The following is a 23,674-nucleotide window of genomic DNA, read 5'->3' on the forward strand; positions in this document are numbered from 1 at the left end:
CTCACCCTCCCCTCTGTACACCCTGATCTTGACTCATCCCAAAAGTACTTTTGTTTGATCCCAAAGATTCATCCTTAAGATATGGCATTAAACACGTTATGACTCACACTAGGAAAGTAAAAGTAAACAGGGATAAATGGAGATAAAGCAGAACATTAATAACACTTCATGCCTGACACTTAAAACAAAACACACTTGTGTTGCTAAAGGCCTTCCCAGTCCAAGCCAAAAACATATGCTCTGACCAAACCCAATGAGAACTTTGCAGTAATGTAAAGCCTTTTATCTATGGATCTTAAAATGCCTTGCAAAAATGCGGGAATGCTGTAATCTTCATTTTACGGATCACGAGCTGGGGGCACACAGTAGCAGAGTGACTTTCCCAAGGATGCAGAACAACTTAGGCTGTAATTACAGGAATGCTTGAGCTGATCACTGCGCTCAGCTGTTGTCGCGAGGGCCATCACACACTCATGCTTACCCACACCTACCTCTTCCCTGTGTAGGCATAAGCTCAGGCAGAACAGGCGAGTTGGAGCAGGAAACCAACACAGCAGAGAAATAACTGTTCTGTTTCTTAATAGGGCTAATTTCCAAACAGATGAGTTCCTTGGTCCAGCTCATTTGGCATTTTGCTCTTTGTGCCAACAAAATGGAGAGGAGTGGAGAGAGCCCAGATCTGCTCTCTGTCAGTCAGCAAGATGCAACCTAAATGAATGCCAAGTGTGTCTCCACTATAGGATCAAGGCAGCTCACCCAGACAAGTAAAAATTTGAGATTAAACAAGGCCTCAGGACATGGAATGAAGTCATCCCAAAGCATTAGCATCAGGCACCACTGCATACTGCATATCAGTTGCCCTGATGAATAAAGTCTGTTTGTGAAAACACCCACATGTGGTGTGCAAGCAGGGACTTGCCAGGCCACAGAAGGCTGAAGCACCAATTTATTGCCACTTGTGCTTGTCTCTTAGAAATTATTTCATTTGGTTCCCAAAGCTGGACCAAACCAGTGGCAACCCACCTTCCTCCATCCATGTGGGATGTCACAGCCAAGAGCAGCGAGTCTCTGAGGGGACAGGCTGTGACTGCAGGAGGACGCCAGAGTGGGCATCATCTATCAGGTCTTTGTTTACAGCATCAACATAAACAGAAGCTGTGTGGGACAAGTGCACATATATCTGGTTACAGCATAAGGTGACCAGCTGCAGGACTTAGTGAAGCTGAACAGCCAAAATCTGCCCCTCAGAGCCAGACAACAGGAGCCAAGCTACTGAGCCCTCAGTGCTGGCCAAGAGCCAGCCCAGAGCACAGAGCTCACCGGTGGCCTCATGTCTTGGGAACCGCTTTGGGTGAGACCTAACTCTTGGCTCAACACAGTCTGTAAGTGGCCCAAAACGATTTCAGTATCCTCTCAATATGTGAGGAGGGCTCACAAAGAGAGGATATAAAGTGTGCTGTCCACAGCGATTGCTTATGTGTATGCAATAAATCTGTGGCCCTGTTACTTAATCCCACGGCATCCATATCTGTGGTTCTAAGCCAAAGCATGACACAGACTGACACACGTACACATACCATGCCCTCTGCTTTAGGAAAATAATCCACAGCATTTCCTACTTTTGAGCTAATCTGCTATCAGAGTTCACAATGTTTTGTTTTAAGAACCTTACCTGAGGAGATATTGAGCACCCACACTGACTTCCTTGAGAATTGTAAAGTTCTGGCTTAAATGAGCTGTTTCTTTAAAATATCGATTTAAAGACCCTGTTTGACCTGAAAAACGATGGTTAATAGTTTCACCGCTCTCACCTCCTCTAATTCTTGTTTTTTGGCAGATGTGCCAGTTCACTACAGGCGCCTCAATTGACTAAGGTGGAAAACTTTTACAGGCTTTACTTATACGTGGCAGGGTGACTAGTTCACAGACCTGAGCTAAAACACAGGCTGGAGAGATGACTTGTGCTCTCTGTTCTCACAGAAGGGGACATTCTCTGTGAGACAGATAAGGAAATTTGAACGGTTCATCTAGCCCCTTGCTTTACCTGACTCTTGCTCATACACTACCACCGTGATCCCAAGGGGCCTCCTTTCTAAATCAAGCAGCACAAAGGCGATCCCAACAGGAGAGCTCAACAAATATTTAAAAACAAGGAAACAAATGCAATTAAGGCTGAACACAAAACTAATTGAATAAGCACTTTCACGGATTGCTACGGCAAAGTGGCCTTTTTACAGTTGCTGCCAAGTGCTTGTATTTCCTCTAGGAGGGTCACAGAAAGAGAACTTTGCATCTCCATGTAGCTATCATGGTACTTCTCATAGAAATACTTCCTTCTAAAACTCCTTGGACAGTTAATGAAAAGCTATATACAGCTCCTGGCTCCAGTTGCAGCCTTTGCCAGACGTGTCCTTGAATCTGGCCCCATGGGAAAAAATAAACTTCTTGAGTAGGGTTAAGGAGTTGAGGGTTTCTTCTCCAGCGTGACACAGAAAGACTAGTGATAAACACATGTAGCTGCTGTATTTACTAAGTTAAAGGGATTAGTCAGGCCAGCTGCAACAACATGATCTACTTGCCACCAGCGTTCCCCAAGGGAACGCTGTGGAACACCACTGCCCTTAATGTCAATAGTGGGATTCCCCTCTGAACCACAGCTTTGCAAGTCTTTTGGCCATAACTAAAATATACCTGCCCTTGCTAACACAACTGCATACTATAAAGAATCTCTCTTCACATTTTGATGTTAATTCTTGTGCAGAGATAGCAATGTATTTTTAATTCTCTCTTACATGTATCAGCACACACATGCTCTCTCTCCTTTTCTGGCATTTCACACATCCATATAATGCACATATGTTCATATACATTTCACAACAAACCTAAGCTACTCCCTACCCTGAAATGCGACTGGCAAAAGCATAAATATTTTTGGAAGTATTTATCTCAATGTAAACAATATTAATTCGTTTCCTTTCCCATTTTTCTGTCCTGCAGTTGAGACACAGAGGAGCCACAGTGGTGAGCACTTTGCTGCTCATGAGCAGTAAAATCTGTCTCTCCCATTCGCCCACCTGCAGAATAGTGTAAAGCAGACAAAGTACATCTGCGAATGCTGGAGGCTTTGAATCCTCTCATCTGCCTCCCCTACTCTCTCCTTGGAATGCCTGCTGCTGCCAACTACCTGGCAATGGCTGCTGCTCTATCTCTGCCTTCACTCATTGTTGGGAATCCCCTTTCTCTAGAGCCTCATCTGAAAAAATACCCTGAGAACAGCACGTTCCCACAGTGTGTTCAATTAAATTAAGTATTATGGGAACAGCTTGTTCTCTTCAGAGCAGGAGGTTTGGCTGGTGGGAAAAGAAAAAAATAGCAGCAAGGGAGTAGAGCAGGAGAGAAAACAGGCAAGGATGAGCGGAGGGGGAGAGAAGGACAAGGGCCAAGAAGGAACGGGAATCAAGCAAGCTCCTTTACAGGGCCAACTGTGCATTTCCAGCCAATCTACCAAAACAATTCAGTTTTTGATAGGAAGTAAGAAAACAGAGCTCAACTGTTGGAGCTCTTGGTGAACTGAGGAAGTAGAGAAGATGAGAAAGAGCATGAGTATAGTCTGAAGGCACAAGAATACAAAGGACGGAAAACAGCATCAAGAAAAGAAAGAGAATTCTAATACCAGAAGGAAAAAGCAGCATGAGCTAAATAGAGAGAGAAAGGAAGTTTGGGGCAATTTCTAAAGCTGGTCCAGCTAAAACTCCCCTGTAAGACATCTTTGCAAAAAACACTGGGGAAAACCAAAGCAAAAGAAAGCTGGTCAAAATACTCTAGACACATAACTTTTGTACGGTAAAGGAAATAACCATCACTAGAATGTTAAAGCTCTAAAGAATGAAAGAAACAAACAAAAAAAATTCCTGATGGTTAGAGAAAGTGGTTACCATCCTCTGCCATCTGGAAAATGCAGCAATTATCTCTTTCCTGTCTTAGGTTTCTGCAAGGCTCAGATCTAAACCAGAGCTAGCACCCAGTGAAGAAGGAATGATTCTCCGGAGGGCCTCAGCTCTAATCACTGCTTTCACTCACATCATAGAAAAAGAAGACTGAGGGTGACCTGAGAAGTTATCACATACAAGAAGGTTAATACAAAGTAAATGGGTACAATCTGCTCTCTGTGTCCATGATGAGTAAGATGAGAACTAAGAGGTGTAAACTGCAGAAAGAAAGACTGAAATTAGGCATTAGCAAAGAAGTTAGAGTCCCCATCATTATAAGGTTTTAAGAACTGGTTAGGAAACACATACTAAAAATGGCCTGTAGCACAGCTGATCATGCCTGTTGGGCTGAGGTTCCTTTCAATTCCATAAGTCTATGATTTTATGATATGGTATTTTCTAGACATGGTGCTGAAAGAAAAGCTTATCAATGATGCAGTGTAGCCCCACGTTGCTCAGGCTCTCTTCCTGATACATATCAACTTCCTATCATCCCATAATAGGATCCAAACCTCTTACAAACCACCGTGGGACCACCAGGTAGACTAGCAAACACTGCCATTTCCCTCTAGAGAGCAGCGAGCACTTGCAAGATACCCAATGCATGTGCTAGGACAGTCTCACTGTGCTTATGTCCTTTTGGTTGTAACATTCTGGTGATTTATTTGTACAGATGCAAACTTACTGGGATGCCATTGATGCCTTGAAATCCTGGAACTCCCATTGGGCCCTGAAGGAAAAAAGTACACATTATATTTCACCTCATCAATCTGTATATGTCAGTTACCTGTGAGATACTTTTCACTCCAACATTTTCGGTCTTGGACTTTAGCTTTCAAAACCAAAAGGAGGAAATTATCTCATGCAGATTCTCTCTGACCACAGGGGTCAGTGAAGACAGGAACTGAGCATCTGAGCTTGACTGGGTGCCAACTGAGTGTTGCAGGAATGTTTTAATCAGGCAATTTAAAGTAAAAATATAATCTCCTACTGCACATCTGGGGAAAACAAGATGCCAGGAAAATAAACAATCCAGAATAAACTTAATTCTCAGTGTTAAACTTGACCTTCCAAGAGTTTCAACAGAATTTATGGGGTTTTCTGTCTATACTTGGATAGCACCACCCAGAGATATGCAGACCACTGAATTAACTTCAGACTACTCCTGTCTGAGTTGCAAGTAATTACCAGTTTGTTGGTTTTACTGCTCTGCTCTGGATAGTAGCAAAACAGATCATGTAAGCAGATTACTTAGCCTAAACTGCTCTTGCTTCAGAGAAGTAAAGTATATTGCTTCTGCCTACTCTTGCACACTGCATTCACTGATACCCACACTTCACGGGTTATTCCATTTGATATGACCTAGTTTACAACATTATTCCTGTTAAAAATAACTACACCTGCAAAACTGAATTGTCCGTTTCATTTAGTGCCCATTCTTTTTGCTTTTCTAGACACCAACTCAGGATCTTCTACACAGGAACCAGCTCCAGATCTCTCTGAACACCCTTTCTCCCCGGGCACTTGAAGTGAAAGACTGTTTGCAATGACGATACGCATTTGGTTATGATCCATCTACCAGGATGGCTACAATGTTCAGTAACTTTAAGAACTGTGTTTCCTTTCCCAAATAAGAGGATTCTCTGAAGATACTAATGAAATGCTCTTTTGTCCTTACCCCATGGCAGATAGACCAAGATTATCTTTATTCATTCAAAAATATATACAAGGCCATAGATCTATTGCAGAGGGGGAAAAAAAGGAAAAGTCACTGTTGAGCCTACCTTGTCTCCCTTCTGTCCAGCTGGTCCAGGGGGGCCCACTGCTCCCCTCTCACCTTTTGCTCCTGGCAAACCTTCTGGGCCAGTAAGTCCAGGTGCACCTATTGGTCCTTGAAGCCCAATTGGTCCTGGGCGACCCTAATATACAACAAAAAAAATAAGTCAATGCACCATGTTCACAAACGTCTTTGCAATTATTCTATCCAACTCAATCTTTAATACAATTTGATACCTCTCGGGGTAGTCAGTACGTCCTGAGGTTTTCTGTGTACATTCTTAGATAAAGAGTGTTTAGAGGTTGTTTTGGATAAGTCATGAGTAATAGTAAGAAATCTCCATTTTCCTGGCAGATTTATTACTACCCATATTGCTGTAGGAAGGAACAGGTGAAGACAACAGTGTTTTGAGATTAAACTGGCTGCTGCTTCTTGAATTTGCACCTCTATTTCCAAACTGCAGAGTACAAAAACATTTGGCTTATGCTTTAGATCAAGCACAACAAAAAGATAACACAAGATGCAAGAAGTCCACGGATCACATGCAGTTGGAAAGCACGCGTTAGAGAATCTGAACTAGTACAATGGTCGGCTCAAGACCGGCATGGATTCCACTCTGCTCTCCACATTCATTACCCTATAGTCAGGGTGTGGATTTTGACTTCTCAAGCACGAAAAGAAGGATGCGATGACTGAGCATCGCCCGAAGATGGCAGCCTTTTCTACAACTCATTGTTCTACTCGTTGCTGAAACAAGCCAACGTTTAAAAAATTTTGCTGTAGGTGCTCTGATTTCTGATAAGCCTCAGAAGCTGCCTCTTGGCAGGTGAACCCTTAACACAGAGTTTTGTGTTAACATTTTTGTACTTTTTACTTGGTTCATTTTGAGAGATCAAGAGAGCCTAAGGTCCCAAAGAATCAGCAGAAAATGGCAGTTTAGGGCTATGCTTTCTACTGGCAAGACAGTGGGTGGATTACATGAAGTTATCCATGCAAAGAATCAAGCCTTACATTAAAAGATACAGATCAGAGGAAGAAGTTAACAAAAACCCCTCTTCTTTCAGTTCTCCTCTAGGCTCATGTCCATGGTAGTGTGTTTGCCTTCTATTTCCCTAACTCCTTAAAACAGCAGAAGGAATGCAGCTCCCTGCTGCAAGTGTTTTAGTCATCTCAGCTGGAGACACAAAGTCCTGACTCCATGCCTTGGCAGGTAAACGACTTTACAGTTAATTTTAAAATGCATTTTTACATGTTAATAATGAAGCAAAGTGAAACGAAATGTAACTGATTTTAAAAATTCTTCTTCTGGGATCATTTTTAGTACCTGTTTAGGCTAAAACATTTCAGCCCATATTCCATGTTTCTTCACTACTGGAGCAGTTTCTTTCAAAGCGCAGTGGTTTCCCTGTGTCACTTTTTCTGCTGTGATTGTTTCATCCTGGCCTTTTAACTGAGGTCAAGTGCATGTTTTGTATTTCATACCTTTTCTGTCTAGACACTATCCATAGTGTGCACTTCCAGAGGCACATGCTCACATCCGAAAAGGCTTTTCTGTTGATTATTTTTAGCTTTCTTCACTCTGGGCTAATTATCAATGGAATCCTTTATATTGGGAACCATATGATCATAACATTAATCCCCCAATCTTCAGTGGTCCTTGGCAACCGTACACAACAAGGAACACGTTACGGAAATCACATGCTTTGCTCTCACTTTCAGTCTCAGCTTTAAGTTTTTAATGTCCCGTGGTCACAAGTTGTTCAGAGTCCTTCAGGCAACACCTGAGCAGCCACCCACCAGAGCAACAGCACCCAGGAATCCACCAAGGCTTCTGGACAAAAAACACTGGGAATTCCTCACTTGTTTGAATTGCTAACACTTCTGTATGCAATTAGTTTGATCGCCTGGTTAATGACAGTGCTTCACAATGACCGGGAGTGATAGGAATTAAAATTTCAGGCGGCTTTTGTCTTGCTGTGCGGCAGGGCCCTGGGAGAAACACATCTAGATGAGGCGGTCAGGAGCAGTAACTGCACGTTCTGCAGCTCTGACACGACAGCTAAACACATTCTCTGTGATTTCATTGGTAAAACGCTCTCTTTTGCCTTAGTGCCCTACAAGAAAGGTTTTAACAGCACTTGAAGATTTTATCTAGTGCCTTAGAGTGTCACGAAACCATAAAGACACAGTAAAGTGCTTCTAATCTCTCTGATAATGTGATTATGCCACGATAATCAGGCTCTCAAGAATTCCTACTGTGTCTTTTGAAGTCTATGTGGATGGAAATCACGTTTTCTATGCTGAAACAAAGGACTTGCCTCCGCTGCTAAAAAAGCGGCGGTTTTTGCCCCTCTAGCACTGCCGTGAACGGTCCCAAGATAAAAGCATTATAAAGAGCAGGCACCATGGTGTGCAGGAGCAATTCCAGGGCAAAAGCACAAGGAGAGCCCAGGTTTTACCACAAGGTAAACTTACAGGGTTCAACCCCAGGCGGAACTACTGTTTGACCTCACTAAGTTTATCTTGTGGTAAAAAGTGGTAAAAGTTAAATCTTTGCTGTGCTTTGGCATCACGAATGCTCTTACTTATCCAAAGGATAAAAGGAATAAAACATCTTTTAGCAGTGAGGACAATCTTAAACATAAAATGTGGATTACATAAAACAGAAACTACAGTGAATCAACAGAACTCCCTATTTTTCGACTTTTTTTGTTCAAAATATGTAGTCCAGTAGCCTGTAGAAAAGCCATTAGTAATGAAATCAAATGGTATCATTTTGGTTTCCTGGCTGCATGACAAACTTTTTTAAAATAAGGAAAATTATAAAATTATATTAACACTGAGCAAGGGCAAAGCCTATGAAATGACTGTGACTTCTGAATGTTTTCTCAAATGCCCATTAGAATTTCATATATTTGAAAACCATGACCTGCATTCTCAAACACATTTGTGCACCAGGCTTTTATCACGCAAGCAGCACTAAATGATGCCTGTCTCTCTGGAATGAATACACTGCTGGTAAAAAATGGCATTATTTCTTGATATACCACGGTATTTCCATAGATAATTACAGGATTTTGACCAGTTTGTGCCACAAGTTCGATATGAGCCATATGCATCTCTGTTATGCACTTAGCCATTGCAAACCATTAAAGATACAGAGATGTCTCAGACACCCAGGTTTCAATTCCCAGTGTGTGGTAACCAAGAGGAAAGAATGGCTGGGGTAGGAACCTCCCATTGCTCCCGAATCACCACACTGCAGAAAGCAGTAAAACAAAATGGCCTGAAAATCTAATTTGATGGCAGTGTCTTTCAAGATGGAAAACGTTCTGCAACATGTGCCTTCTTCCGCTCACCCTTTAAATTCATCCGCATCCCAGGGTGTGGTGGGGAAAGGCCAGTATAGTGGCTAATGATGGGGCCTCTAAGGAATTCACTGCTACACAATCAAATACATCACAGTTTCTCTATTGTCCCTACCCCTTTTGCCAACTCTAATACCCCACAGAAAATTTCGCCCACTGAAGCAGAGCTGCTACACATAGCATTGCAAATTCCAAACATTCTTTTTTCCCCCCCTCGTTGTCTCTGTGAGCTTGGGAAATAAAGTGTAAATCTATTTGATTTGTCGCTGTGCAAAGGAACATGTGACAGTGATATAGAACCAGTGGACATGCCCCTTATTTCAGGGACAAAAAGAATGTAATAATACAAATGCCTACTTACTTGGGGGACAGTTCTACGAGCCTCACTCACTATCAAATACTATCTCAGTGTTTCATCACCAAAAAGGACATCAGAACTCACAAAGTGAGAGAAGTTTAGCAGGACACCACTGATCAGGTAGGGCAGAACTGACCCCTATTTCAGTTAGTAAATTTGTAGACTACCGAATTTTAAGCAGCAAAGCATTATTACTTTTTTTTTTTTCTAAGCAAAATTAAGATCCAGTGTATGATAACACAACCTGAATTTAAATATGTTCAGGTTTTCTAAAACTAACATATAGTTCATTCTCTATGAGAATTCAGTGACCACACTTTAATGAAGGGTCTTGTTCACTCTATTTCTTAGTCCACTATTTCCCCCATAAACAAAGTTTTATCAACACAAAAAAATTACTAGTGACAAAGATTTACTTCACAAGCAAATGCTTTGTAGTCTGAAGCACCTTACACTCAGCCAATCCCATTAAGGCAAACCAAAGAGCCAGCCATTAAATCATTACAGCCCTAAAAATGGATGTTCTCATATACTGCACACACCAAGCAGAATCCAGCTTGGAACTTCCAAGGAAGACCTATGTACCCGATTCCCGTGTTGCCCAGGACAACCTGTACAAGGGACAGACCCTTCGAGATGCTCTTTCACGCAGACCAACGGCATTACCCGCTTCCATCCTGGCCCTTCTCTCTGATCGGGGGGACGTGTTACAAAATGCGACTTGCACAGAACTCAGATGGAGTGTCCGTAGGTGACTCATGGGTGCAAGGCCACCCTATGGCCATTAGTGACCAGCATGACCTGGGGTCAAGCGCTTCTCCTCTCTGCCCCATCCCCTCTCCTGCTGGGCAGGATTCCTGCGGCAGGGTTATCTCCAGCACCAGAGTCCTGCGCTCCGCTGGGGCCCCACGCTTCTACTGTAATAATAATAATTACTGATAAAACCCCCTTCACTGTTTTCCTAAATTACAGGTCAGGTACCCAGTGACTTGCTCACATTCCAGAGTAATTATTTTCCCTACTGAAAAATGCTTTGTACTTTTTAAAGAAAATTATTCTTCAGTTTTTCTTCTAAAAACTCAGCAAAATTCTGGTTCAAAATGACTTATTTATTTCTGTCATATAATTTACTGTTCCCCTGTGTAGCTTTTTACCCGCACAGCATGAGATGAATACACAAAACTGTACATAAATGCAGCAGTAACAGACCAGAAAAAACATCCCGTGCAACAACGCTGCTTCATCCAGCACCTTCCCAAAAATATCATCGTTTTTTTCCTTTGTTGGTCTCTGCTTCTTAAGGAAGGATATCGGGGTAAATTTTTTTTAAATGTATTTTTTTAAGAGAAGAGACAAATTATTCCTGCACCATGTGAACTTCTTTAATATCATAATTCCTTTTAGAATCTCTGTGTTTGGGCGAAGCAGAGCTCGGCACGCTCACGCTGCGCTGCCAAGGCTGCTCTGGGCATCTCGGGAGCAATTGCTGAATGTAGTAACGAGCAACTGCAGGCTGGTGCTCATAATAATCTCCAATTGTAGCTCATGTGATAGACTCCATCTTAAAAAAATACTTTTGTTATTTCCACTAAGTCTGACTAGACATGATCACAAGTAGAAAATCCAGGTGATAAAAAAATGTGTGCATATATATATATATATATGTTGTTTTACACCCTATTTTTAAACTGCTTAAAAATAATGAAATTTGATTCCGTAAACCATTTTGCTTCTTGAATCCTGTACTTCAGCCACATAAAGTTGCAATGGAAGGTTTACCACATTATAAATATAGAACTGCATATAAACCCTGCACATTAAACAACAACAACAATAACTATTTATTTTTAAATTGGATATTTAAATCTCTGAAAACTTTGTTCTTCAGAATGCTCAATTTCCAGTTAACAACTTTCATGGAACATTCTGATCCAATCAATTCCACATATTGCTATTTCTATTCATAGAACTCAAAGAGACCACACACTGTCATCTTTTCCACACCAGGGACAATGCTGGGAGTGACTCAGTGTTAACTCTAAGTAATTATTCTGTTTTATACTTCATAACCTTTAAATAAATTACTTATACTATAAAAAAAAATGTAAGAGAGTCAAAAAGGATGACTCAGATTGGTTTTTTGCTTTGATGTACTGAAATGTCCAAGTTAGATAAGACAGCAAGAGCCTGTGGGAAGGCTCTGGGCCACAGAGAACACAGATAATGTGTGGGTTGTGACACCCGTGTGAGATGTGCGGGCGAGGTGCCAGCGCTGCACGCCACGGAGAAGGGGATCCGCGCGTAACCCCCAGCATCAGACAGAATGAATATAAAGATATTATTTGTGGGGATTTTTTCAAATAAAGAACAAGCAGCAGGATTTACAAAGGATGGTGGTGACTTACATTGTATTTCAACTAAGCGAATAACAGTTGTATGAAAATGATGAGTTTAAGCTTATTTTTAAGGAGATGCGCTATATATCTGAATGACATTTACTGGCCCTTTTCATGATCATCACTCAGAATTACGGCTATTTCAGCAGAAACGGCACAAAACAGCTGTCATGGTTTGCAGAGAGCAGGTACTGCTGAACGTGACCCACAGTGTCAGCACAGCACAGGTGATCACCCCACAATCCCCAGCTTACCCACTGCTCATTTAAGCTAATTGGTCACAAGGCTCAGGTAATACAGAGTCATCTGAGATTAACTTTACGCTGCTTGCCACAGCAAAAGATTTTTTTGCTAGCTTGACTGATATCTTTAGGGCCTTTAACTGGAGGGGCAATACTAGGTTCATACATAAACAGAGAGCAATTCACATAGCCGGCATACAGGACTGACAGCTGGCAGGACTCCTCTGAAATCACACGTGTTTAAGCCTGACTTAAATGCAAGGAGGAGGTACCAGTGGCCAGGAACCAATCCCACACCTCATGGAGCTCTGGCCTTACGTTACACTCATCAACATTGCAAAAAATGGGCCTTATGTTGAAAGGATGGATTACACAATTATGAAATCTTAGCAAAAATGTTGCAGCAAGTGAGGTCTGACTGACTTCAATCTGCTTAGAAACTGAGCATTTTTTTAATTTATTTAACAAAAGAGCATAGTACAGCCAAAGGTTTGAATGGTTTATGAGATTTTATGGTCTTTTGCAACCCCAGTTCATCTTCTCCCCCTCAAGTCTCTGGTGCCTAATCTCTAAAAAATGTTTTAAGAAAGCCCTTACAGTTCCCTGACCTGTTCACATAGGACAGCAGCTGTCATAACATTTTCCTGCCCTTAACTGAAGGAAGGGCCCTTCTGAATATTGTGTACATCTCTTGACAGCAGCAGAAGTGCTAAGCTGAATTTTAATACAAAAGAGTTAGTTATTTCAGAAGAAAACACAGGGTTTCCCTAGGACTTCCTTCCATTTTCCTGATGGCAGTATGGGAAAGCAGACAAGGTAGCATATGCAAAGCACTTTTTTTTCCCCAGAATGCACTAAGTCATCACTGGTGAGAACGGTAGAAAATGACCAAATGGGAGCTCCTCAGCAGTCAGTCCCCGAAACAGGCCTTGCAGTATGTACTATGTGTCTATATACATATGTATATACAGTATACATGTGTATATATATTGGCTCTCCAACAAATTTGCTAAGATCAAGCATACTATTCTTCACAAACCATTTAAAGGATTTTCACCTAACTCATTACCGAGGAAGATACCACACTAATTATAGATATTAGACACCCTACAACACACAGCTTTTTCAGGGATCTGCTCTGGGCTCATGTGGAAAGAAGGACACGCAGCAATGTGTTATTTTCCCTTTCACTTATCCCTATCGCCCTACAGAACCAACCAAAAAGCCTGATGTCTTTCTGAAGCACTGGGTTAGTGAACAGCCACGATGAACTTTTTGCTACCTCCCCCTCTGGCTGGCATTTCCAAACTGCCTTCTTCATGGACTCAAGTGACAGAAGATTCATTGTTGTAAAAAAATGTTGTCAGTAGAAAATTAGCTGTATTAAGCAGTGTGCTGAACAAGTGAAATCTTGCCAGTGTCAGGCCTGCTAAGACTATTAAAGGGACATTGTATCTAGAAAGGCAGGGAGGTTCGGCCACATGCTGCAGCCGGACAGACTCCAAACCTCCCCAGGCGCTGCTGTGCCCAGATCTGTTAATTTGCTTCGGGCTCCTCTCCAGTTCTTTCTTTTACAACAAACCCAATTTTAAAATTTCTAATTCCCCTTGCAAGCAGAGGCTGTGAAAAGTCAGCGTTTCCTCAGAGACAGAGCAGGGCTGTGCGCAAGGAGCTGATCTCGCAGGAAGAGGCTGCCCAAACCATTCCCAGTACAACCATTCCGCAGCAGACTGGGAGGTTTGTCTGTCCCTGTCACACCGAGGGGCACAGCCGCTGGCTTCCGTGCGTCCCACACAGGCTGCAAGAGCCCAGGCCGTGCATGGAGAAAGCTGCGGTTCAGCTCTCCGAGAAGCAAACGAGGGGGAGAAACTGAACATCTGAGTCAACAAGTCGCTCTTTCGCAGCCAGAATTCTCTGTCCATCAGCCTCTATAGCACCCACCAAGGGCTGAGGGATTTAGAAAACTGAAGACTGAGGAAGGAAGGAAATGGGGAACCAGTAATAAAAAGGTCAAAAATACCTCTCCACTGGCTCACAGTTTCTAATACATTTCAACTACATTTGACTACTTTTCTCTTTCTGCCTAGGAAGTGGAAATCAAGCACAGCCAAGACATGTCCTGCTCCCCCAATAACATAGACATGAGATAACGCAGAGATAAGGAATATACCCAGAAGCATGAGACAAAGAGACGGAAAAGGAGCCGCGGAAGCCCCTTCTGCTCTGTGGATGATACAGAGAGCTTTGCATTTCCCCCATGCTGTGGGAACAGAGAGTGTCCCTTTGTACCAAAACCTCCCCAAACGTGACGTTCAGCCAGTAACAAAAGGAACGATGATGAAGAAACCAGTAACCAAAAATACGAGAAAAGCCTTGAGGTTTCCATGTATGCAAACAGCTACAAAGCTGTGATAACTCACCTTACATGATGCCTTCTTGGCCTTTCTAAAGGGTCTCATGCTAGAGATAAAAATATAGTTCCTGAACGTCTTACAGAAACTGCACTCACTGCAGCTCTTTATTGCAGTTTCAGCTGCAGATGAGCTATTCCCAGCTTCAGTTTCTATCGGCAGCTAAACTAAGTTCTGAGTCCATATGAACCCAGGCAATTATCCTCAGGAGCTCATGTCCACCAGATGCATCTAAGACCAGCAGTTCAGGAGTATTTTTACAGGAACAGCCACGCAGAGGAGAAGAACACAAACATATACAAGAATAGCTGCAAAAATGCCAGTTAAAGAGTTCTAGCAAAGGTTTAATGCCTTCTAGAGAGAAACCACCCACTAATCAGCAAGAGCCAGGACCAAGTTAAAGGGTACCAGTCTTTAGGACAATTATCCCAGGCTTACCAGCTGGGTTCCCTGCTAAGCACTGGAGTGGATAGGCCTAGTTTTTTCTGGGCTAGCAATAGCAATGTTCCCGTCTCTTCCGGCAATTTTAGACCCGGATCTGGAGTGTGCAGCCTGGGCTAGGCTCACGCATTCCCAGATTTCTGCAACGCCAAATCAAACTCGTTTTTAAATCATATTAAAGGGCTGGAGGCATTTGGTCATTCAAATAAAATAAGTATCTGTTTACATACATGCAAAAACCCCCAAAATGTTTTCTGCCAGGCAAAGAGTTTCAATCAGAAACACTCAGTTCATCAGAGCTACAGAAAACAGTCTTGTCTTTGATGCCAAAGACATTGTGAGTTTCCACTTGATTTGCTACTTCTACTTTGAAGGTGATTATCAATAAAATGTATCAGTGAAGTAATAACTGGAAATGCCATTGGACAGCAGTTTATCTGAACAGATTAGAGTAAAAAAATGGCTAGATGTGATATGAGGAAAAAGTGATAATGTAGTGTATGACACATCTCAAGGGAGACTGATCATTTATTTTCCATGGCAATTACTCTAGAGCAACAAATTCTCTTAAAGGACCATAGCGGAGGACCATTTTAATGGAGATATCATAGTATCACATGAATTTGTTAATTAGCAGCTGTAGCTCTGCTGGAACTACTACTCCCCTAGTTTTCACACTTCTTATGGAAGTTTCCTGTGTTGCTGTCGACCTTTTCACTGTATTCCGGAAAAACTTAGCTTGGCTTAAATGCTGCCAAATTATCAGCTGAGAGAACAACCTTCATATTTAACAGCTTGCCTTTGAATCTTCATCGAAGTTGCTCAATCTTTTCTTATTTCTCTTTGTCTATCAGCAGATATCCCAGCTACTGATGTGGCTGTTTGTATCAGAGTGATATTAGTTTGTCTTACTGCATTTTGTTATAATCTATACATTGAGGTGACTTGGTTGCAGAAACTACTTAATAGTAAGTAAAATAGCACAGATTTATTTTAATACTTGGAATAAAACATAGCTGTGTTTTTTCAGGTGCTAACTAACACAATAATTAAATAAAAGATGACAATGTTTGTGATTGTGTTCTCTGTTTCTGCAAAATGTGAAGTGAATCATTGGAATACGAACAAATGTGAACAACAAAGATTTGGATCACAAGCATAACACTGGTACTCTACAAGTCGATTTAAATGCCTGTATCCAATCTTGCCCTCAGGAGTTTATCTCAATTTGTCTCAAGCTCTTTAGAGAACAAGCTTGTAAACTGCTGAGATAGCTGAATTTAAATTCCGAAACCTTCCTCTAACTTAGCTTGCAATTCAAGTCATAGCGTAACCTATTCTGGACCAGGAATCTAACACTGCTTTTTTGGCTCACTTTTATCATACTGGAACATCTAACTGTTCTATTAAATTACGCTGTTACACAGAAAGTGTGTATCTATAAATTGCCACAAGTAAAAAAACGTTCCAGATAAACAATCTTGTCTTTTATCCTTTGTTCTTAATGATGCATTACTTATGTCCTTTCCCTATCCAATATCCAGTTTTCATGCTATTACAACCAAATTTTAGTACTTAGTACAATGGGACTCTGAAAGTGGCATCCGATCCATGCAGCATGCAGCTACCTCTGAGCCTTACTACCATGTCATGTATTAAAGTTATTCATCTGGCGAATTCCTTTTTTTTTTGGAAAAGAAAGAAAAAGACAAAAACCCACACACATTTAAACAAACAAACACACACGTTTTTAGCCACCAGACCATGTGCCACATGCTAAACATTCTGTTTACAAGAGAGAAACACAGCAAAAGTTCTCATTATCCACTAAGGTCACTCAGCCCCAAAGGATGCCTCTAGTCGGAAGGCAGGCGGTGAAAGTAGGACATTCAGAGATCTGTCCGGTGAGGGGTCAGCGCAGAACAATGGATTCTCTGCAAGCAGTTTCCCCTACATTTTGCCTCCCATAGCCTTCCCAGCATGTTACTGGCACTTGAGAGAGGTCTGAACGGCTCTCCTTGCACAGGGCTCTGCTGAAAACAAAATTATCTGTTGGAACAGATAATATTAGTCAAGATTTAAAACTCAGATGGGAACCGTTTGCTTATTCAAGATAGCGGATTTAGAACAAAAATGCTTCCCAGGGACCTGTTACACAGGAGAGCCGAGGGGAGTTTTGCAAACATGCAAACAATTCACTTTAAAGGGAAAAAATGAAGTCTGTGAACTCTCATCTACACATTGCTTGGAAACATCCAGACCAAAGCAGGAGGAGTGGAGGGTGGCAGAGGCCTGCAAATCTACAAACATAACATTCGGAGAGATTCCAGTTATCTCTGGAGGCTTAAGCAGAGCAGGTCCAGGCAAAATTTTACTGCGGTGCCTGATAACAAGAAGCGCCAGTCAGTCAGTGGCTGGTTTACTAAGCAGTGTCAGAGAGTAAACTGCAATTAGTAAAAATAACTTCAAACCAAAGTCAGGGAGAGAAAAAAATAGAGGATTTTTCATTTCTCCTAGTAAGTGTTGCATATTGATCAAGATAAGGACGGAAATGAACTCTTCACCTACTTGAATTCCCACTGGCTAAGGTATATAGAATAAATGATTAATTCCAATTTTGCTTGTCATCACATAAATTGTATGTTTAAGTCCTTGGACATCTACTGCGTGGCTGTATTAACACTCCAAAAAGCTTCATTCATTTGTTGGTATAAACTACACTTCCAGTCTGCTTAATCTTTGACAGACAGGTCTCATTGTCCCCAAAATCCCTCGCTACACAATACAACAAAGACTTAACTGAGTCCGTAGGGCTGCCCTGCTACCCACACTGCCTCGCGCTTCCTGCCCATATATCCCCGGAATTCATGACCACGCAGATTACTAAATTACACACTAGGCCAGGGATTAAGCCTGGCTCTTTGTACGGGAGCATCTGAGGTCTGGAAGAAGATTTTACCTGTCACGGTCTGTGCTCACTGGGCCTTGACGAGGGGCAGAAGGAAGCGGTGCTGCAGAAGATCACAAACGCTGCTGTGCGATACTCAGCGATCTGTGTGTGATGACGGGATAACCTGACCGGTGCTGCCCTGCACACGGGTCTAGGGAGCTTTACACAGACAATAACCAGCCCACTATTTCCAAAGCAGCTCAGCAGCTTCTTCCCGCTTAAAATAAAAGGGGAAAACGTTCCCTGTTCTGACAGACCGCATGGCCTTCACTGTACCCAAGCAGAACTGAAATGTCTCAGGGTTAGGAATGTATCCTGCAGTTAAGCAAACATACCAGTAAACCAAAGGGAGGGCTATGGGAGCTCATCAGTTGTTTTAAATTAGCTGCTAATCAAAGCTGGAATTGCTTCCGATTGCTTTCAGAATGCTTAAGAGCTACACATCCAAAAGAAAAAATAAAACCAAGAAAAACAGGCTTGAAATAACAGCATAAATTTAAACACCTCAAGGATATCAAATACCTTTTATCCATATGTACATACAGAAGTAACACTGCTTACTCCAAGCTTTGGCTAAATCTGTTGAGAAATTCAGTAGTTAAAAATTACAGTAGTCAGGACAGTTTAATGATGAAAGTCAGGACAAGTCTAAAGAGAGAGACAGCACATTTTACAAATTGTTTGCCCCCCCTCCCTCATTTTTTTTCTTAAAACTAGTAGGTGTTACCATCTTGTTTGCTTTCCTTCTCTTTGTATGCATAGTCTTCATTTCAAACAGTAAATACTGACATGTTCCAGGTTTTATTAGTTATACTGATGTAGCCATACTGGTATGAAAGATGATATTAACATTTCTCATTGAATTTTGCACTCTCCTGAAGCTCAGTGAATAACAGGAATTATCAAAAGCCTGACAAATAGAGAGTTCACAGCATAGGCTTTTTTTTTTTTTTTTTAGACAGCAAACTCTGCTAACAAAATATAACAAAATGGAGAACAGTATACCGCAATGCAGGGATGATTTCGTTCAACATCATCCAGTTACATCAAAGAGTAGTGTTACTACATGCCAACATGATGACACGTCATTTTAGAGGAACCAAAACTGCCTCAGATCTGCAAATAGCCTCCTAGAAGCTCATAAAAAATTGCAGCCCCCCAGAAGCCCTGGGAGGACAAGCACTGGAAGCGGATCTGGTCTGCACAGACTCAGCAGGACTCTTTGGAAGTTGCTGCCAGTGCTCCTTTTGCAGCCAGAACAGCCACTGTTGAGCTACACAAACTACTCTAAGCCCTTTCCCTAGAGCCATCAGCTAGAAACAATCATTAGGCTGCTGTTTGAGAAAAATAAGCAAAGCATACTTTACATGAATAGAGAAAAAAGAATCCTCTATTGATCACTGCTACAAACTGGCTTTGAATTTCCCTTGTTCATCAAGTGACTCCAATTTAAATTAAACCACAGCCATCCACAGCAGTGTTTTTCCATAGGATATTTTTTAAAGCCTCACACCACGCTGTATTTGCCTAGTGTGCAATAAACTGTGCCCTCAGCCACACACATACATACCGGCCTCCTTCAGACACTAGATTAAGTTGTTCATAATCCCTGTAGGTATTTGAAATGGCCTATTTTTTAGCCAGCAAGACCAGAAAAACAGTGAATATGAGTTAACGCATTCTCTGTATCTGAATCTCCAAAAAGACATTCACTTCCACGGAGTTTCAGATCATAGGAAAACCCAGTGTTTTCTCACTGACACCAATACAGACAAATAATAACTTCAGTGAAGTACAACCCTGATGTCAGAGCCAGAAGAATCAGGCCCGGTATCCATCACCCCTCCACTGCCACCGCTCTTGCCAGCACAGCTGGTCTTCGCTGGCCTGAATCAGCATCAGCAGCAACGTCCTACAGCTGCCACTGACTGCAAACGCCAGCTTTGCATCTGCTGACCGAAGCCAAAGAGCAATCATGCCACCAAGGAGGGCTACAGCGTCAAGGCTTAAAAGCAGAAGAAAAAAAAAGGAATCTGAGAAATAAAATAAAGGAGATAATGGTAAGAAATACAGAGCAGGCACAGCTACACCATCCACCTTCGGTCTGCAGCACAGACCAAACAGCACACACGAGGGAAGCCCACAAAAGTCAACCAGTCCTACACGTAGGGTAAGATGAAGCGTCTCAACTTGTGGTAAGGCAATGGGCTGTGTCCTTGGTCCCACTGTGAAACTAAGCACTGTGGATGCGCGTGGGGAACTCTTCCTGGTTGGTTTTTATGTGAATCTGGTGGCCACGTCCCTGCTTTTGCCATTGCTCCAGATGATAAAGCCAAGAGCCACGAACGCTGAGCGGCAGCTTTGCGGGCAGTCCTGGGGTTCGTTTCCCCAGCTCTCACCGAGGATGTGCCCAAGCCCAGGACTTGCATATCGAACACTGGGATTTTACTTGAGTCTCAAAAGCTGCATCATCATCTTGTTCCAGAAACATTTTCTTTTATTTCAACACGAGTAACATTGCAGTGTCAAAGATTTTATCTGTCAACTGGAATAACAGCTTTTTTATCTTTGGGAAGTGAAATTTAACTATCCAGAAACGTTGTCTTTACTGAACAAATAAAAGAGAAATTAATTTTCCTTGTCTTCATGTTACTGGATACAACAACAAATGGGGAACAAATCTGGGACTTCTGCTATTCCTCAGATTGTGATTTACGCGTATTGAATCAGTGTTACTTAGTTTGAGATGAATTGTTGTGGGGTTTTTTTCCTATCACTACACCACTCTAGTGTTAACAGCTCGTACTGTAATTGTTAAAGAAACAACTAACCATGAACACCTATTTTCTTTTCCTGTCCACTGAAGCAACATGTGAAGCGCACACCCTTTTCAAAATAGCAGCAGCTTCCAAGGCTTTTTTTTGGTATCTCCAAGTCCAGCAGCCTTCCGTGAAAGCAGGAGAGGTTGGATCCCCACCTGTATTTAGCACTTAGCAGGCCAGCACTCAGAGAGACAACACTATATTGAAGATATCTCACACCACTGATTGTAAATCTACCTAAATTTTGTGATCTACATATATTCAGCCATACAATAAGGGTTAAATGAGTGATCTATCTCTCTTTAAATTAACCAAAAGAATGCTAAAATTTGATCCATGCTCTTATGATCTGAAATAGGACATTCCACAGCTTCTTGGGGCATTTTTATGGCTCCTTAACTCCACTGAGAGCCCATGTGCTCTGAGAGCACATGCACTTGGTCACGTATAGGCCCTGTACGCTGCCCCGGCCCAGAGCCAGCTCCGGGTGCAGCCCGCTTCAGCTTCAGTGCTTGACTGGACCAACAAACCCTGAGACTCCTTCTCTGGCTCATGTTCCTTGAGAGTCTTATCCTTCAACATTGCTTGTGTGTACGCTGGGGCTCATTTTACTTAAATTATAGCGTGGACCCATTAAACGTGTCTTTAAACATCCTTATTATGTCTGCAGTGAACACTAAGTCCAAATGCTCCACAGTTAACGCAGATGGATATCCAGACCTGCCCTTGTGTCCAGCTACAGTTTGGGACAGTTCCATGGTTTTGTCCCAGCTGTTGTGCTTTTCTCTGAAAGTAAGTAAATTTAATGCTCAGAAAAGTGCTTTGGTGCAGGGTTTTTCCTGTTGTTTGTAAGAAGTACAACTCATCCTGATGTGTAACTGAGGCCCCAGGCCCTGTTGTACTATAAATATTGAAAACAATCATCAGACCAAGGAAACTAGAGTCTTTGCACAAATGCTGCTTTTCAAATACGAACCATTTGGATGGTACCTTCCAGTGCTGCTGGAAATAGTGGTTTTTTCCTATAGCTGTTACAGAACAGATATATTTCTAATTTACTGGCATAACTAGATTCTTCTACAGAGATGGTGTATGAAATATCAGTAGTTCTTGTAGTAGTTTGCGAGTTCAATGAAAGGAAAAAGTAATCAAGTGATAAGTAAAAAGTAATTGATTTCAACAGAAACCTCTTCCACAATTGAATTTTCTGGTTAGGTTTCAACACAAAAGTACCAGAAAATTCTGATATTTTTACACTGACATATTGAGAGAACAGCATCTCAAATGGTGTGTTGCGTGGCAAGAACCATAGAAAATTACACTAAGCAGACAATTTGTAAATATACTTTTTGTTTAGACTGCAATACAAATTTTATACAGCACATACAACTCTTTAATCCTATCCAAACAAAATTTGGGACAAAGTAGATTTTAAGAGTACGTACCTAGAACTGTAGGTTTTGTTTACTTCCAAAACTTGTGCAAAATATTTGGAAATTAATTTAAACATAGGAAGTATTAGCTCAGAAAGATTCCTTAGGAAAAAAGCAAAGTACATTGTTAGTCATAACTACATTTTATTAGTTCTTAATCCTGCAAGAATAAGGCTCCTTCACTCTTGGAATACAGTGGTTAAAACATTAATTCCATAAAGCTAAAATCAGATCAAACACTATAGGTTTAGCGAAAAAGAGTAAACCCTACTAGTTCTGACAAGCAAGTGGTGCTTGCTATGTTTTGGAAACTATCCAAAGTTTGTAACCTGAATAGCTAGTTGTGCTTAGAAAGAATTAGGGTAGGGAGTTTCTGATATGCAGTAGCATTAGGGAGCAAGCAAAGGGCACTGGATCTTAGAAATGTGTATAACTTTGTTCAGAGGCCATTTCTATCCAAAGCTACCTGAGACCCTGGGCCACTACACTCAGGAGAAACAGTTCATGTTCCTTTATGTTCACATCTCATGGGAAAGTGAGCAGATATTTGCTGGAGGTGAGATAAGGTCTTGCTAGATTTGCAAAACGACTGGCCAGCAGCAGCACTTCCAGCGTTGTACAGACTGCATGAGATTAGAGAGCACACCCCAAACCCCGGCAATGGCTTCACACTAGCGCTCTCTAAAACAATGTACAACCTAGCAAGGTTACACATGAACAACCAGCTTTCACTTTGAATAAAAATAGCTTTTGTTCTCCAGACCAGTGAAGCTTTTCACTCACACTTTGGTAGTTTAAAGAACATTAAGGTTTTTGCGTGTTTCTTCAAGTGATACAGTTGTTAAACACTCAGGCAATCAGTGGTTCAACACCCAGCAGCTGCATTACCCTCTGCAAAGTCAGTTCAGGTTTCTTTCTGCCTTGTCAGTGAAACTGTTCTCCCACTAGTCTCTACTTCTGCATATCAGATTACATATGTAAAGTTACTCCTAAAGATGGAAAGAAAGGCTAGATCTATAGCCAACACACCTGTAACAGTGTGGTCCAGGACCCCATTCATTTATTTTTCCTACCTAAACCTACAGCAGCATCACTGAAGTCAGCCAAGTGGCTTCTTCATGCTAGCAACTGGTTTTCACTGAAGAACAGACCTCCAGCAAAGCTAAACCAGGGAAACGCTGGTGCTTCTCCAATATTTCTGATACTTCTCTATCTGAGAAGTGTAGGAATGCAGCAGAATTAGAGTGAAATCAAGATTTGGTACTGAATGACATTTTGCTAATCACAATTTTAGAAATGTACTTCTAGAACTGATACTTCTCCATTTAAAACTCTCCTGACATACTCAGTAATTCAGTGAGCTCTTAATGTTTAATTTGGAAAGTTGAAACAAACTTTCCTTAAGACCTCACTAAACCCCAGGTGTTCTGCATCTTCCCAATACAACTATACTATGAGGTAACAAAGTAAACAGTCTAGTCCATGTA

General features: G+C 41.7%; 1 protein-coding gene across 1 annotated transcript in view; it reads right to left on the reverse strand.

Annotated features, from left to right (window-relative positions):
• Positions 1–23,674, reverse strand: part of COL4A6 (collagen type IV alpha 6 chain) — an 81,002-nt gene that overhangs the window by 41,607 nt on the left and 15,721 nt on the right. The window contains exons 2-3 of the mRNA XM_082061597.1: positions 5,774–5,908; positions 4,675–4,719 (exon numbers count right to left, since the gene is read on the reverse strand). Coding sequence (XP_081917723.1) covers positions 4,675–4,713 — 39 coding nt within the window. The 5' untranslated portion in view covers positions 4,714–4,719; positions 5,774–5,908. The remainder of the gene's footprint in view (positions 1–4,674; positions 4,720–5,773; positions 5,909–23,674) is intronic.

This window comes from Streptopelia decaocto, assembly GCF_964273445.1.
Source record: "Streptopelia decaocto genome assembly, chromosome: 10".
Classification (NCBI taxonomy): Eukaryota; Metazoa; Chordata; class Aves; order Columbiformes; family Columbidae; genus Streptopelia; species Streptopelia decaocto.